This window comes from Amorphotheca resinae, assembly GCF_003019875.1.
Source record: "Amorphotheca resinae ATCC 22711 unplaced genomic scaffold M430scaffold_15, whole genome shotgun sequence".
NCBI classification, from domain to species: domain Eukaryota; kingdom Fungi; phylum Ascomycota; class Leotiomycetes; order Helotiales; family Amorphothecaceae; genus Amorphotheca; species Amorphotheca resinae.
The window spans coordinates 294,592-309,238 of record NW_020194485.1 but is presented as its reverse complement, the minus strand read 5'-3'; the positions used below and the strand labels follow the sequence as shown (position 1 = coordinate 309,238).

At 51.2% G+C, this 14,647-nt stretch overlaps 7 protein-coding genes across 7 annotated transcripts; 2 read left to right on the top strand and 5 right to left on the bottom strand.

Moving 5' to 3' along the window:
• Nucleotides 1–632: 632 nt before the first annotated feature.
• M430DRAFT_46100 (hypothetical protein) lies at nt 633–2,363 on the bottom strand. Its single transcript, XM_024867818.1, has 6 exons — nt 1,949–2,363; nt 1,658–1,821; nt 1,392–1,500; nt 1,298–1,339; nt 1,059–1,222; nt 633–990 (listed from the first exon to the last, which is right to left on the bottom strand). The coding sequence occupies exons 1-6, from the start codon at nt 2,288–2,290 to the stop codon at nt 756–758; spliced, it is 1,056 nt and encodes a 351-aa protein (XP_024716492.1). The 5' UTR covers nt 2,291–2,363; the 3' UTR covers nt 633–755.
• Nucleotides 2,364–2,997: 634 nt separating this feature from the next.
• M430DRAFT_54552 (hypothetical protein) lies at nt 2,998–5,453 on the bottom strand (the record flags this gene model as incomplete). The annotated part of the gene is made up of 5 exons (XM_024868480.1): nt 2,998–3,462; nt 3,512–3,826; nt 3,885–4,667; nt 4,755–5,038; nt 5,144–5,453. 5 exons carry the CDS (start codon nt 5,451–5,453, stop codon nt 2,998–3,000), a joined length of 2,157 nt encoding a protein of 718 aa, XP_024716491.1.
• A 1,066-nt stretch (nt 5,454–6,519) lies between these two features.
• Nucleotides 6,520–7,104, top strand: M430DRAFT_195607 (hypothetical protein). Its single transcript, XM_024864103.1, has 2 exons — nt 6,520–6,717; nt 6,943–7,104. Exons 1-2 carry the CDS (start codon nt 6,604–6,606, stop codon nt 7,096–7,098), a joined length of 270 nt encoding a protein of 89 aa, XP_024716490.1. The 5' UTR covers nt 6,520–6,603; the 3' UTR covers nt 7,099–7,104.
• On the bottom strand, nt 6,952–7,510 carry M430DRAFT_37815 (hypothetical protein). Its single transcript, XM_024867185.1, has 2 exons — nt 7,364–7,510; nt 6,952–7,137 (listed from the first exon to the last, which is right to left on the bottom strand). Exons 1-2 carry the CDS (start codon nt 7,489–7,491, stop codon nt 7,110–7,112), a joined length of 156 nt encoding a protein of 51 aa, XP_024716489.1. The 5' UTR covers nt 7,492–7,510; the 3' UTR covers nt 6,952–7,109.
• Nucleotides 7,511–7,696: 186 nt separating this feature from the next.
• M430DRAFT_111197 (hypothetical protein) lies at nt 7,697–10,364 on the bottom strand (the record flags this gene model as incomplete). Its single annotated transcript, XM_024861420.1, has 2 exons — nt 7,697–8,732; nt 8,782–10,364. The coding sequence occupies 2 exons, from the start codon at nt 10,362–10,364 to the stop codon at nt 7,697–7,699; spliced, it is 2,619 nt and encodes an 872-aa protein (XP_024716488.1).
• Nucleotides 10,135–11,061, top strand: M430DRAFT_37814 (hypothetical protein). Its single transcript, XM_024867184.1, has one exon. It carries the CDS (start codon nt 10,439–10,441, stop codon nt 11,027–11,029), a length of 591 nt encoding a protein of 196 aa, XP_024716487.1. The 5' UTR covers nt 10,135–10,438; the 3' UTR covers nt 11,030–11,061.
• Nucleotides 11,049–14,576, bottom strand: M430DRAFT_46096 (hypothetical protein). The gene is made up of 4 exons (XM_024867817.1): nt 14,351–14,576; nt 11,904–14,306; nt 11,748–11,856; nt 11,049–11,700 (listed from the first exon to the last, which is right to left on the bottom strand). The coding sequence occupies exons 1-4, from the start codon at nt 14,430–14,432 to the stop codon at nt 11,109–11,111; spliced, it is 3,186 nt and encodes a 1,061-aa protein (XP_024716486.1). The 5' UTR covers nt 14,433–14,576; the 3' UTR covers nt 11,049–11,108.
• Nucleotides 14,577–14,647: the final 71 nt, after the last annotated feature.

Genomic DNA, 14,647 nt, shown 5'->3' with positions numbered 1-14,647 from the left:
CTCCTGGCTCTGGGTCGTTATAAAGGAGACAATATATTGGACTACTGTTCAAATAATGAATTCTGCAGTCTGCATCACTAAGATTGATATGCTGGCCACATGTAAACATCCTGCTATCAGAGGTCTTGATCTGGATTCGATGTAAACATTACAATGCCCTTGTCTAGAGCAGATCCACATATTCTGGACGACCTGACCTCCCCCTGGCTTATAGGGAAATAAAGCCAAACAAGCTTCTGTCGCAGAGCGTCGACTTGTCTACTGCCGAGGATCTACCCCGGTGCGCATGCGCGATCACCCGAACAGCAGGCCCATGACGCTATTGTCAAAAAAAGAGACACCGAAATTCGAACCCGTCGAGGTAATTAAATCGTCGTAACCAAAAAAAAGTGGCAGAGATCAGGGCTTGTGCTCCTCTCAGGCGCTTAGGTCAGTCATTAACGTCAAGGTTCGCTAACCCAATTAAAAGGTAAAGCAAAAAATAGAAAAATAAAAGACAAAAAGTGAGTTGGTATCTAAGCAATGCTTAGGGTCGTGAACTCAAGAGAAAGACTCTCTGACGGGGAGTCGAACTCCGATCTCCCGCGCTTTGCCAGTTAGATGACAAGCGGAAATCATGACCGTTAGACCATCAAAGATGAGTGAGTTGATTTGTTGGCATGTTAGCCTTGTCTCTATTGATCTGCTTCACGTCTCGATTGTGGAACAGCTACACTTCCAAACCAAGACTCCAGACTCCTATTCCATGGATGGCCTCAAGCTCTTCCCGTAAGCAACTTCCCCAAACTCAACTGATTCCACTTGGCCTTTCTGCTCCTTGACTCTCCGAGTCTCTCCATTCTTCTTTGTCTCTTCCTTGTCCGCAGCCAGTCGTAATAGGTCCTCATCATCCTTATCTCAAATACTTCATTCGCCAGGCTCACCTCATTCTCAAGCTGTGGGTATTCACCCTCGACTCTTGCACGGTGGCTCTTTTCCAGATCATTGATCCTGTCCCCGTTTCTCATTAGCGGCCAGGCGACTCGGCGAGAAAAGGAAGGGATTTTGAGGATACGTACAGCCATCTGATCATCTTGTTCATCTTCATAATGGGCCATGCGACAGCAGCCGGGACGGAGGGGAGGGGTTTCCCTAGAGCCCGCTGGTAGGAGTCTTCTAGCTGTGTCATGGTTGCAAATTCAGAGACCAGGGTCAGGATCTTCTGGCGGTACATCTCATGATGCTGTAGAATGGGTATCAAAGAGATGTCTTTTTTCTTTTTTTTGGGGGGGGGGGGGGGGGGGGGGAAGGTACACACCCTAAAGACTCCTGCTGCGACGTACCCGATATCTTCAGAAGCCCGTGTTTTATATGTTAGGAGGTTGGATAGAAGGATTAGGAGTTCAACTCACCACTATCCCGATTGTAGTCTCCTTCTTCAAGCCGCTTTTCAAAACACCGACTGCGATGCTCCCTAGGAAATCATCGAAGTTCTCCATGAAAAATCCGGGTCTTAAAATCCTACATCATCCAAGGCAAATTAACACTTTTACGTCCCTTGCTATCAAGCTTCCTTTGGAGATCTTTCAGGCATTTTCTTCCATTTCCCTCTTTCTTTCTGTTCGTTCCTACTGCTAAAGCCCAAAGGAAAGGGGTCAAAAGAAGAAATCATACATACGTCCAAGGCAACCCCTTCTCACCCAAAACCATGCAGTAATTCTCCACATTTGCTTTCGCACGTCCAGAAAGAATAAGTGTATCCTCATGTTCAGGACCTGATCTCATGGCGCTCGAGTATATGTATGCTTGGACTTTATACTTGAGCGCTAGATCTGCAAGCAACTAGATATTTGCCCGTTAGCACTCCAACTTTACATAAAAGATTGAACCCGAAATACCCCATTCCCAGAACTGAAGTAGAGGGAGAAGACAAGAAAGAAGAAAGAAAGAAAGAAAAACAGAAACCAACCTTCCCCCTTCTCTCCTCCCCCGTAGCATCCGCGCCCAGGCCCGGAAACTCAAGCACGCAGTAGACTCCCCAGAAGCCGCCCTCCTCCCCGCTCACCCTCTCAAAGATCCGCACGATGCTCTCCCGATCGTCCAGATCGCCCTCTACGATCTGCAGCCGCTCTTCATTCTCCGACTCCCGTAATGCTTTCGCAGCCGCGCTCGAGCTCGAGCGCGTCAGCGCGTAGATGCGATATTCATCTTCGGCGCTGGGCATGATGGGGGGCAGACCGTGCAGCAGCGCCCGGATCAGCGCCCGCCCTTGTTTGCCGGTGGAGCCTGTGATGAGGATGGGCCGGCGCATCGCCGCGGTTTGTGCCAGAGCTACGATCAAGAGACAAGAGAGACAGGAAGAGAGAATGTGATGAAAGAGAGAGATAGAATTGAAAGAAAGGATTCTGACATATGTTTGGAGTTCTGTTTGAGGTGGTCTTTTTACGTAGGTATGGTCAGATTCATCACGTGTTGATATGAGGAGGACGGCCCTGGACGGGTGAGATCTGCAAGAGATCTGCAAACGGGGATCTGTGGGCATCGCAAAATAGACACAATCCCATGAATGCTTATACTCAGTTTGAGTTTAAACAACTTTTTATTTAGATGTCCTCCTGTCCCTCCCGAAACCGCCAACCTTTATCGCCTTCCCCAAAGCAGGGTATAACAGTAATGCAAAACATGAGCACAAAATATGGTACAAGATTAATTCCTTCCAACACCCTCCCGCTGTCCGCCAAAACGAGCATGAGTGACGAGACAATAAACATAATTGTTGCATCCCATTTGCGACAAACGCCGATGCTGATATAGACTGGTCCCTTCCAGGGAGCTTTCAGGTCTGGGATGCGATAATGATAGCCTCGGGAGTAAGCAGTCCGAGGAGCACGGCGATATCATCGGCAACGAACAAGATCCACTCAATCGTGGGCTCCATAAACTCTTCTGAGCCGGTAAATGGCGCGGGCACGACTTCATCCGCTTTTTCGACATTAAACCGGTTTACTATACTTTTCCTCAAGCAGGATTCCCCTTCTGCCTCTTGCCCCCTATCCTTGGACTAGGCTTCACATTCGGTTTCGGCTGATTACCATTCGCCTGGTTCTCCTCTTCCGCCTTCACTGTACTCGGCCTCCTTCGTTTGTTACTCGCATTAGGACTTGTGTTGGCACTCGGACCACTGGAACTCGTGCCATGCTGGCTTTGTTGTAGTTGCATGCCTGGTGCCTGGGCCGGACTTCCTCCCATATGCGGTGAAGCATCTGGAAGATTCAGGTGCGCTGCTGCTGGGGAAGCTCCAATTGGGAAATTGGACATGCCAGGTGTGCGTGGCCCATTAAGGTTTTGCTGTTGTCCATTTGGGTTGCCACCGTTTGAAGCCACAGTGGCGACATACTGATCGAGAGCAGCATAAGGTGCAAGAGAGGCATTTAGGTGAGAGTACTGGAAGAGTGGGTTCATTTGCCCCATAACTTCAGCAAGCTAGAAAGTGTCAGAAAGAATATTTTGCGTGTTTATAAGGGTTGCATACCTCTAGAAATTGAAATAGCGAAGGAGTAATCCCCATGCTTGGTTTGACTTTGGATTGAGGGATCGCGATTTCAGGTGGTGGTTGCGCCGGCGACTTGACGGCTTTGGCCTTTTTCTTATTCATCTCCGGTGATTGCTTCCCATCCTGTAGTGCGTTGAGGTTTTTCCACTCCTTTCCCCAGTCATGCAAGGGCCTTGCTGCTTCAATCACCATGCTGCGTGGTATATACTCTTCATGATTGCTGGTAACAAATTCTAGCAGTTCAATCTTCTGATGCTCATCGAAATGAGCTCGCAATGTGCCGTTTGCGATTAACTTGTGTTGTTAGTAGGTGCGTATCAAACAAAGTAAGTATGGTGTCTAGGAAACTTACCTGTGACCCGTTATCAAACCAATAAACGAAACTCGACTTCTGGTTCTCAATGTAGTGACCATTGTTCGGCAGCTCCTTCTCAGATCCTTTTTCCATGATCATCTGCATATTTTTGATGCCGCTCTCGAAGTGAGTATGGAAGTACCTAGCCAACGCCGGAAATGTGATTTCATACTGCTTGCCTGTATTTTCCTCGGCAAGCCAGACAGAGTGTCGCAAAACACCCTTTGGAGAGAAGAATCGATCCACAAATCCTAGCCAGTAGTTTAGATCATCTCGCTGCTTTATCCCTTGTGCAGCCAGTCGCTGAGCTCCTGTGGCCATGTATGCCTCCAATGGCTTCGAGATTACTCCAAAATTACTTAGATGGTCACCGAACTGCATCAACTTCATCAGACATTGCCCCTTGAATTTATCTCCTACTCTTTGCTGGTTTTGTAGCATGGCCGCTGTTGCAGCAGCTTGTTGCTGTTGCATGTTGGACGGGTGTTGTTGCGCTTGTGGCTGAGGCTGTTGTGTCTGGGCTTGGGAATTTGGTTGCGATTGCTGCGGTTGAGGTTGATGCTGCGACTGTGGTTGATTTTGTTGCGCGGCAGCGGCCTGAGCAGCTTGAGCGGCTTGCGCCTGATGATGTTGCTGCGCAGCTGCGATTTGAGCTTGTTGAAGATTCTGGAGTTGTTGCGGGCCCATCTGACCCGGTTGTCCTTGGTTATTATTTCCAGCCTGAGCTTGAGCTTGAGCTTGAGCGTGCTGTTGCATCGCCATTTGTTGTATAAGATGTTGCTATTGCAGGGTACGTTAGTTCAGCTCACAGTAATAAAAGCGGAAATTTTGGAGGGGAAAGATCATGCTGAAGGAATAACTACTTACTTGATGCTGTTGTTGAGCCTGCTGTTGTTGCTGCTCCAGGCTCTGCTGGGCTTGTTGCTGGGCCTGTTGAAGATGCTGGGGTAGATTGACAGGCCGCATGGGAGCTCCTGCTCGCATTGCCGTATACTGCGACGGACTCATCTGACCCATCCCGTTTGGCACACCCATCTGAATGCCCCCAAATTGCTGAGCCATGATAGCATGACGTGCTGCCGCCGCTTGCTGTCTCTGCTGATGCTGCAACATTTGCTGCTGTTGCAGTTGCTGAAGTTGAGGATTCGCGACTAGCATCAGATTGTCTTGTCAGCCTTCAGATCGCGGAATTCAAAGTACAGCAAAGGACCTGGAGCGGATCCAGAGATATATGCTACATATATGGGGCCACTCACAAGCCATCTGTCCCATCTGCTGTTGATACATTTGCGCTTGCTGGGCCTGCCCCGGGTTTAGATGTTGTAGCGCATGCGCACTTGGTCCACCCGCTCCTGGAGGCATCCCAGCCATCAAAGCTCCTGCCTGGCTGACTTGAGGTCCTGGACCAGACACTCCTATATGCATTTGCTGAGGCATGCCGGGTTGGCCTGGCACCTGCGGGCCGGCGTTATGGGGTACTCCAGCCATCGGATGGCCTTGGGGGACACCTGGGTGCTGTTGCATTCCCGCAGGATAGGGAGAGTGTGACTGAGCCAGGCTCATCATGTTGCTGAAGGTAGATTATCCACAGCGCCGAATGCACACCAACCCCACACCTTGCATGCGCCCTGTGGTACGAAGTCCACCTCCACCGTCGTCCAGGATCACTATGCCTCCCACTGTCTTCGCCTCACTCTGGCCAGAAACCGGGCCAATTGCGAAGCTGCACAGCTTTCGAGATCGCGGTGAGTTGGCGAGTCTGCGTTGGTGCTGTGTTGTCGCGAGACTATACAGGCGAGGATAAGGTCCGCTTACACACTCAACAGAGAGGAGCCTTTCGATGGTCAGTCAACCTGGGCCGTTTCGGCGCGGCAGGGAGATGCTCGTGCGATTTGGGTAAATGATGTCGGAGAGTTGGGGACCGGAAAATACCGCAGCGCGCGACAGTGTGGTCTGTATTGTATTGGTCCTTAAATCGTACACCGTAGGTCAAGGCCGTGTGGTCGCCGCAGCTCAACTTGGCGATATGTAATCAGCGAGTCCAACGACAAAAGGCTGGAGAGGTGGCCGGCTACCTGGCCACGCGCATTCGAGTATTTGGGGATCGTCGTCGGAATGCGGATGCTTGGGAGGATCTCGGCGGCGTTGGTTGCGGTTCGTGTGCCCTGGCCCTGTCACGACTCACGATGCGGTACGAGGAACCGGCGTGCGCTGCATAGGGAGGAGACGAAGAAGCTTTGATAGAACGGCTAGGCCAGTCGCGCGTGTTGGGGGGGGGGGATTGGAGAATAGGATTGGGGCGACTTTGGGGGAGAGAAGAAGTTTTGGAGAAATGAAGCAATTCCGAGATATCAGAGAAGGGAGCGAAGGAGCATGATGTGCCCTCTTCCGTCATCCATTCGTCCTGGCGATAGCCTTTTGGTCTGATCTTGGGTTGGGTTTTGGGGGAACTGCCGTCGAGCGGGCGATTTTGGGGCGGGCCGTCCTGAAAGGGAATAGTCAAGTGTCAGGTGATTACGAGTGCTGCGCTAGAGACATTCTGGGCTAGCGTGCGTTACGTAATCTTACGCGGCTTCGAAATATTTCCAGAGTATTTCTACCGCCGTCAGCTTCATCTTCCAAGATTTCTTTTTTTCCCACACAACTTCTCCAACAGCGGACTGCAGTCTGCAGTGCTCTGTGCCTCTGTCGTTCCATAGAGGTATCCCAGCAGCAGATGCTTTGCGCTGTAGGTGAATGCAGCATTGCAAGCTGTCTGATCTATCTATATTCCTTCCTATATTCTTGCAATCTTTCTTCCCTACTAAGCTTCCCAGCTGTCCCTAAAATGGTACGTCTCCTCTCTCACCCGCTCCCCTCCAGGTCTCATTGATGACATTTCGAAAATACTTCTTTTCCCAACTGTACTCGACCATGCTGAAGTCTACGCTGTTCGATTCTTCCATACGTGGGAGGGTTGCTTAAGCCAGAGATTGTGTCTGAGAGATTATTTTCTATTCTTTGTCTTTCTCCCATTTCTTCTCGGACCGAGACTGACAATTACAAGTTTTTGTAGGTTCGCACATGGCCGCTGGAAAACTCTGATGAAAATCTTTTCCCATCTGTCGAAATTTGTTTGGGCATTGCACTGTACAAAGCCTCGTCACCAGCATCAACTCTTCATGCAGAGCTTATAACTGCTCGATACATTGCTGTACACTCCGCCAACTAACAAATATCCTCCTAGTTCTCTAGCTGGGTCTCACTGCCAAAGGTCAGTTCTCATTTCCATATTGTTCTCCATTCCCTGCCCCAACCCCAAGCTTTCATGATGAAACACATACCACATTCGCAGTTTTCACTCGAGTCCCAACTTAGAACCTAAACCGGGACAGATGAGGGTATAATCTTCCTTGGATGTCTGATTAAGCTTATCCATTCACATTTCTTCCTTCAAACGTTTACTATGGAGGAACCTTGCTAATTTGATGGCTCAAAAGACTTCTAGGGTATCAGAAAGCATAAAATTAGAAACTTGAAAAGTCGGGTGTTGAGCGGTCAAAAGGTTGTCGCGCAGTAATATGAGGATTAGTAGACGTAGATGTTCATAGCTATATAGAATCATGGCATGTTATCTCACCCAGTATTTTGTACACGGTTGAATACAAGTGCAACGCTTTCCTTTATGCATGTTTATCCTTCTATCTTTACATCGTATATCGTCCCACCGACCCCAAAGCAAACGCCAACATGAATACGCCCTGAAGCAGGACCAATCCCTAACACCAATACAAATACACGCGCCCTTCCAAATCAAAGCGCCACTCTAATCAGACCGTAATACCCTCCGGCCTGCTCTCCTGTCCTTTACTCCCGCCCGGAACCCTGGCGCCCACCAAGCCCCTCCTATTCCTGCCCATCCTCCCCCTTCCCAACCAATTCAACTTCAGCCCTCTGCACAGCTCCTCCATCTTCTGCTGGCTATCCTGGTCCGCCCCCGCCCCGGTGCTGGCACTGCCCGGTGTGCCTCCCACGCTCGACAGGACGCTCATGCACTGCAGCATGCGGCCCACGAGCTCCGTCACCCGGTTACTGCTATCCTCGACGTTCCGCTCGCGGGCGCCGCGGTTGCCGTGGCTCGTCTGCGCGAAGGGGTGCGTGCTGCTGGGGGTGAAGGGACGGGCGGGGGGAGGGGGGACGTTGATCCCGAGGCCCGAGAGGATGGAGTCCGAGCCGTGCGAGACGTTGCTGATGGTGCGGGAGCGGTTACCGCTGCCGTCGCCGGAAGAGCCGCCGCCTAAGAGCGTTGTTGATTGGGAGCCGTAGGACGCTTGGGATGGGTCGAGGGACATGGCAGTTGAGGGGCGCCCGCCAGAGATGTTGGAGAAGGAATCGGGGGATGTGGAGAGGGTGTCGGAGGATGGGATACTGAGGGCTATGCTATCTAGTGAGAGCCGGGAGAAGAGCGTTTTCAGGGTATCGAAGCGCGGGAGGATGATGGTGTCCCGATAAGCTATGAGCACGATCCGGCGAACTTCCAGACCTTGAGAGGCGGGAACACTCGTTCCAATATAGGATGCAGTAGAGGCGGGCAATGCGCCCCAGAACTCTCGAGCTTGTTCAGGTGACATGAGGGGTCCATTTCCAGAAAACTCGAGATCCAGAGGAAGAAAGACGGCTTGTACGTAAGGGAGGATAGATGTGAATGTGAAGAGCCACATCTCGACGAGATGAGGGATGAGTCGTTCATCGGGTGTGCGACGGAGCGTTTGGTCGAGTAATGAGAAGCCCGTTGTAAGAAGATCGCGGAGGTCGTCGATTATGATGTTTGGAGCTCTTTTTTGCAAGCAGCGTTGGAAGTGTGTCCTGTTTCCGTTGTTAGCATGAGATGTCGAGCAAAGAAGGGGCTACTTACGAAACGAGGCGATTGAAGTCCTCCACTGGTAACCTCAAGTCTTCTCCTTCGAAGATTACCAGAAGCTTAGCCTTCAAGCACGGCCACGCATCATCCGGTCCCATATTTGCCAGTCCAAACTTGGCAAAATCCTGAATATCTGTTGCAGCAGTAGGATGGCCAAAAGGACCGGTCGCAGAAGCAAGATGTGAACTCGCTCCTGCAGAACCCAGACTGGATGGACCAGGCCAATCATTGCTATTCTGGTATGACAACTCAGTCTCTCTCAACGCATCACCCTTCTCCTCTTTCTTCTTCTCTCTCAATGCCCTTCCGCCGTGTCTCAAATCCAACCCGCTCATCGACTTCGCAAAGCTCGTACTGTTCGGTCCAGGACTCTGCGGTAGGTTGAAGTTATATAAACTGCTCGGGGCGCTCGGATCCACGGGCTTCGAATTCGACGCTGCGGATGATAACGGTAGATGGTAGTCATCTTTGCTGCTTAATTTGTGTTTCTGTCTCGAAAGAAAGTGATGCTTCTTTTCCTTATCCTTTTCCTTCTCCGGTTGATCGGCTCGTATGGTTGCTGAAGAGGAGTTCGCCATGCTATATATGCTCGCGGCGCTTGATAAGTTATCTGCTAAATTGTTGGTACTCGCATTACCTCTCGATAGTGCACCAAGGGAGTAGGATGCCATCTTACTCGGGCTCGGGAGCGCTCCGGCCTTTCCATCTTTATCCTTGCTAATCCCGATCCTCGCGGGCCGAGAAAACAACTTGACTTTGGGCTTCTCTGCTTTCGGCTTTTCGGCTTGCAGCCGATGCTGTTCGTGATCTGTGGGTGGCAGTACCGGTGACGATCCAGGCGACTTTGGAAACGCTGCGTTTGCAGCTGTTTGAGCTGCTCCATGCCCTCCAAGTAACCCATTGTGATATATCTGGCCCCCAAAACTCGGTTCTCTTGGAGCAGAAGCCTCCGTTAAATTCAAGAGCGGTGGGGAAGTGGGCGCCCTCATAGATCTGCCAGTATTTGACTTTGTGTCCTCAGGGATGGGTATCGTTTGTGACCTTTGCCGTACATGTTGTGCCTGATGCTGCATCGCCGCCTGAGCAGCGATCTGACTCGCACTCAGAGCCTTATCGAGGTTTCCCATATTGCCCATATTCGAGAAAGCAGCCGTGGGAAGATACGGCTCGAAGGATCCTTGCGTCTTCGAGTGTTTTCTCCCGTGTCCGCGGTGGGGCGTACCGTGGACAGAACTATCCGGGGATTTCGCGGAAGCGGTTAACGGTGAGCCCGCCCTCTGTGTCTGTGTCTGTGGCAGATCGGTGCGCAGTGGAGTGGGCGTCGGTCGAGAGAAGTTCTGCAGACTTGAGGTGCTGGTGTTCGCCTGGGCGGATGCGGCATACAAAGGACGCGGAGGGGCGGGCGCATTCTGCAGCGCTGGAGCTCGTTGCTTGGCAACGGTCAAAGGACCTGCCTCTTCATCAGGAGAGGAGGCAATTCTCTGGACAGGTCGGCGCGGGATTGTCGATGTCGATGCTGGGATCGCAGGAGAGAAGCTCCCGGGGGCTCGTGTTGGTTGCCCTGGCGTTTGTGACATGGCTCGCGGTTTGTGCAATGGCCCCAGAGCGTTCGCATAACTCGTACTGCGGGGCTATCTGTTGAGAGCGAAAGATGGCAGACTTGGGGGTCTCGACATTCTTAAGAGAGAGAAGTGTGAACGATGGTAGGGTTAAGACTGAGGGTGGATTGAGGCTCAGACGTCAGTCGTATATTATCTGTTTAAGATCTTACCCAGTTGTAAACACCACCAAGGCCGTCCGTCGCTTGGGACCGAAAAACAAGCCTCGCTATTCCCGTCTCCCACCAACTTTACACCACCACCACCTCCTCCATTTCCATCTCCAACCAACCCTTGCTCAAGAGCCAAGAACCATGGCAGCGTCCGATGCTCAGAGTGAAGCTACGCAGGGGTACCAGCTCCTCTCAGCAACATATCGGTCACCCCACAATGCAGCCTTCACATACACCCAAAAGCTGCCCACCCCTCCAAGCACCCAGACCGCCGACAGGACCGCTTACCTCGGTGCATTGCGAAAGGCGACCGCCGTGATGCAGGAGCAGATCAACAAGGAGATTACACTGCGGATGGAGGAAGACAAGGCTCGGGAGGCTGAGGGCCTGAACGGGCTTGCAAAGGCGAAGGGTGTGGACGAGGCCAAGGAGGAAGACAATTACGGCGAAGAGGTTGCAGAGGAAGAATGAGCCCTGTCTTCTACAAGTTACACGGATATACAGCGTCACAAACTCCATCGCTATGTATCAATCACCATGGCCCAGCGTATCACGTCCTTCCCCACGACCCCGACCCTGTCCTCAAGGTCTCCATCCCACCGGCACGCCTTTGCCCCGCACGGCTCCGACACCCATAATGTACCACCGAATTATCTGGCTGGACAGCGACCACGCTTCCACCAAGTCGTTTGTGACAAACACCACAGACCCTTTCTTCCGAAACAACCACTCTTCTATTTCTCCCTCCATGACCGCCCTGCGTCCCGTCACCAAGCAGCAATGTAGCCTGCGCACTGACTACCTCGCTCTTCCGTAGTCCGGCCACGATGCGGGCTTCGTTTACGATAGAAGTAGCCGCGCGAATACGGCCTCGGAAATATGATTCTAGTTTAGCGATTGGCAGTGTATCAGGGACGAGATTTAGGGTCGACGCTGCCGGAAGACGGGAGCCGTGTTTGGAGAGGATGTCAAGAGCTGGTCCCCAGTTTGGTTCATGAGGTGCTGGTGGTGTGAGATAGAGAGAAAGAAGGGTATGGTAAATCGATGGGGCGGGATCATCTGTTTCTGGGGTCGAGGCTTGGCGGACTTGGACTGACGAGGGGTCCAAGGAATCTTGTGTTAGGTGGACGAGATTGCAATATCTGTAGGAGTCAGTCAACGTAATGTATCTCTTGGCCATCAGACTCACTCTTCCGCCTTTTCAAAATCTTTGAGCTTGAAAACGTAAATCTCCAGCGCCTGTTTATGCTGACCCATATTACTCAAAACAACAGCCTGCGCCTCATAAAATTTAGGATCTGAAAAATTAGCATATATCATTCTCTCGTCGGTGTGGGGCACAAACCTTCCCTGGGTATCATTCCAAAAGCCTTCGAAAGAGAATATTGTTTGCTAGACCGCAGAAAGTCAACTAGTCTCTCCATCAATCCCTTCCATTCCTCAGATTCTTTATCTTCTCTGTCCTTCAAGTCCTTAAGATATGCGCCAACCAGCCGATTATGGAACTCGGGTGTCAGGTCATTGAGTTCATTGATCACGTGTTCTAGGTATTTGACCTCGAGACCAACGTCAATCTTCTCTAGAAAGTTGAGCACCTTGTCTCTTGGTAATGTCTCGGCATTCTCAGTATCTGCCAGGAATATCTCCATGCCAAGATCAGGGTTCACTCTCAAAGGCCATTCCGCGAACTCGAGTATCAGATCAATCATCTCCGGTGGTAGGTTCTGCAGATAGCCGACGGTTCGTTGAGGTCCATGGAGTGCAGGTGCATTCTCATCTTCTTCATCGGCCATTCCGAATTTTTGGAGTAATTCGAGTGCCTGACGATGCAGTTTCTTGCCGTAGAAGAAATCGACCAGATCGTTATACCTCGAGGTCTCTAACAGTTTCTCTTTGACCACATCTGGGTCACAGAAATTAGGAATTCGGAAGAGTGAGCCAGCCAACGCAGGTCTGACGAGCATATTTGACCTGAATAGAGTTGTATCAATAAGTGTTGCGGTCTCCCGCAGTTTCTGTTCTCTATCTTTGTCCTCGTCAGATGCTGGCGCCATGAGCAGGGACTCGAAAGCGGCGTGTGATGACCCGTTTTGTCCGTTCTGTTTTGGTGGTATCATTTTCCCGGTTTCGGCATCAAGGAACCTTTTCATCCTGTTCCGACTATCGACGAGGAACGCAGTGAGGGCGAGAGTTGCTGTGATCAGGTCCTTCCCCTCGAGCGGTCCATCATCCTTCGGCTTCGGTCTGGTATTCGCCGTGTCGCTAGAATCACCTCCATCGAGCCTCATAAATGATCTGATAGATGATGTATCTGACGTAGCTTGTTGATGCGACTTCAATAGTTTATTCAAGGCAGCCGGCTTTGGTGATCCCACAAGGTCTTGCTTAAATTCTCCGTTGGCAGCTGTATCCCCATTTGCATTCTCATTTTGTTCTTCGTTATCTGTATCAACATCTTGCTGTTTGTCTTCGAAGGTGGACAAATCACCTGCGATAGCTCTTGGGTATAATTTGATGACCCTTTCAGGGGGTGCTTCCGCCTCCAGAAATATATCAATTGCCTTGTCATAATTTCGCTGATCAAAAAGAACCTGTGCCTTTTGGATCTTGACCTCTCGGAGGCGAGCTTGCTTGTGCTGTAACAAGCCATCTTCCAACATATCCAGTATGCTGATTGCTTCGTCATACAGGCCGTTTTTCACAAGGTCATCGATCTGTGCATCATAAGCGGTTGCCTCCATTCGCCATATGCAACGGTCACTGGAAACATGGAACCCCTTCGCCTTCTGTGCGAGGCTGGCTGTGGTTGGCGGTAAATGTAGTACACTTGCGTTTGGTAATGATGTGGATTGGAGAAGAGACAGCGTATCTGGATTTCTGACTTCCAGAATACCTTTCGAGGGTGCTTGGAGTGATAAAATATATGGGTATGAGTACCCTATAGCATCCGGTGCTTGCTGCCACGGTATTTGTCTCTTTTCAATCGGCTTTCCATCTGACGTGATAAACAACGAGTTTATATCCTTGGAAAGGAGCATCTCTCCATCGGCGACTTTTGTTGCCAGAGGCTTTGGCATATATCCCCCGAGACCCATGTATCCCATACTCACTGAGCCAACTGCGCCAAATCGCCCACCTTGCGCTCCAGAGGCTCCTCCAATAGCGCCTGGCCCAACAATGTCCTCTAACTCGCGGGTAACCACATCAACTATCACATATCCTGAGTTCATCCCGCATACTACTTTGGTCGCAGAAAGCCAAGTCACCGTCCTCATGGTCTCGGCCAGCGTGATCTCAGTGACATCATGCGACAGCTCGGCCTCATGCCATGACCACAGTAATAATCTCCTCTTGACAGCCACTGCCAGCCTAGATATTGTCTCCGGTATCCCAGTTGCGGAATCCTTCTCTATATTCGAGGTAACGGCAAATGTTGTAGCACCTTTTGTCTTCGTTAACAGCTCCTGCAGGGAGAACGATTGCAGGTCGTGTATCGAGACGTGGGAATTCGACAAAGATATCAACATATCAGCCGGCTTTATGATCGCAAGTTGTTCCACTGCCCGGGTAGAGAATTTCTCGACTTCCCGCAGCAGATCGGTCGGTTTCTGCGGAGAGGGACTGGGGGGAGATGAAGTCTTGCCATCTGGCTTCGCCGCGCCATTATGACTCCCTTGTTCTTCTGGATGCTCGTTGACCCGATATATCCGTAAAGTCCCAGAGTTCAATCCTACCAGAAGTCTGTCGTCTGATGTTGTCAGCTATGTCCAACTGGCGGGGAAGCAGACCGACCATGGGCCAGTATAGACTCGATCTTCGACTTGTCCCGTTGCCGGAGCTCAACAATGGGTCGAGCTGTGAAGGCGGAAAGCATGGCGACAACGTGCCAGCTTCAGTGAGGTAGGTTGGCGCCCAGTGTTTGAAGGGACATTCATCGAAGTCCGAGATATACAGCGTCGCGTTGTGCGTTCATCATTCAGCGGCGCATCTTGGGGTTGCGTCGGGGTGCAAGTGTATCTAGGACAGTGGCACTCGTTTTCGGCGAATGACGATGGAGCTTGGGCCCGCCGACGCGAGGAACACCACCAC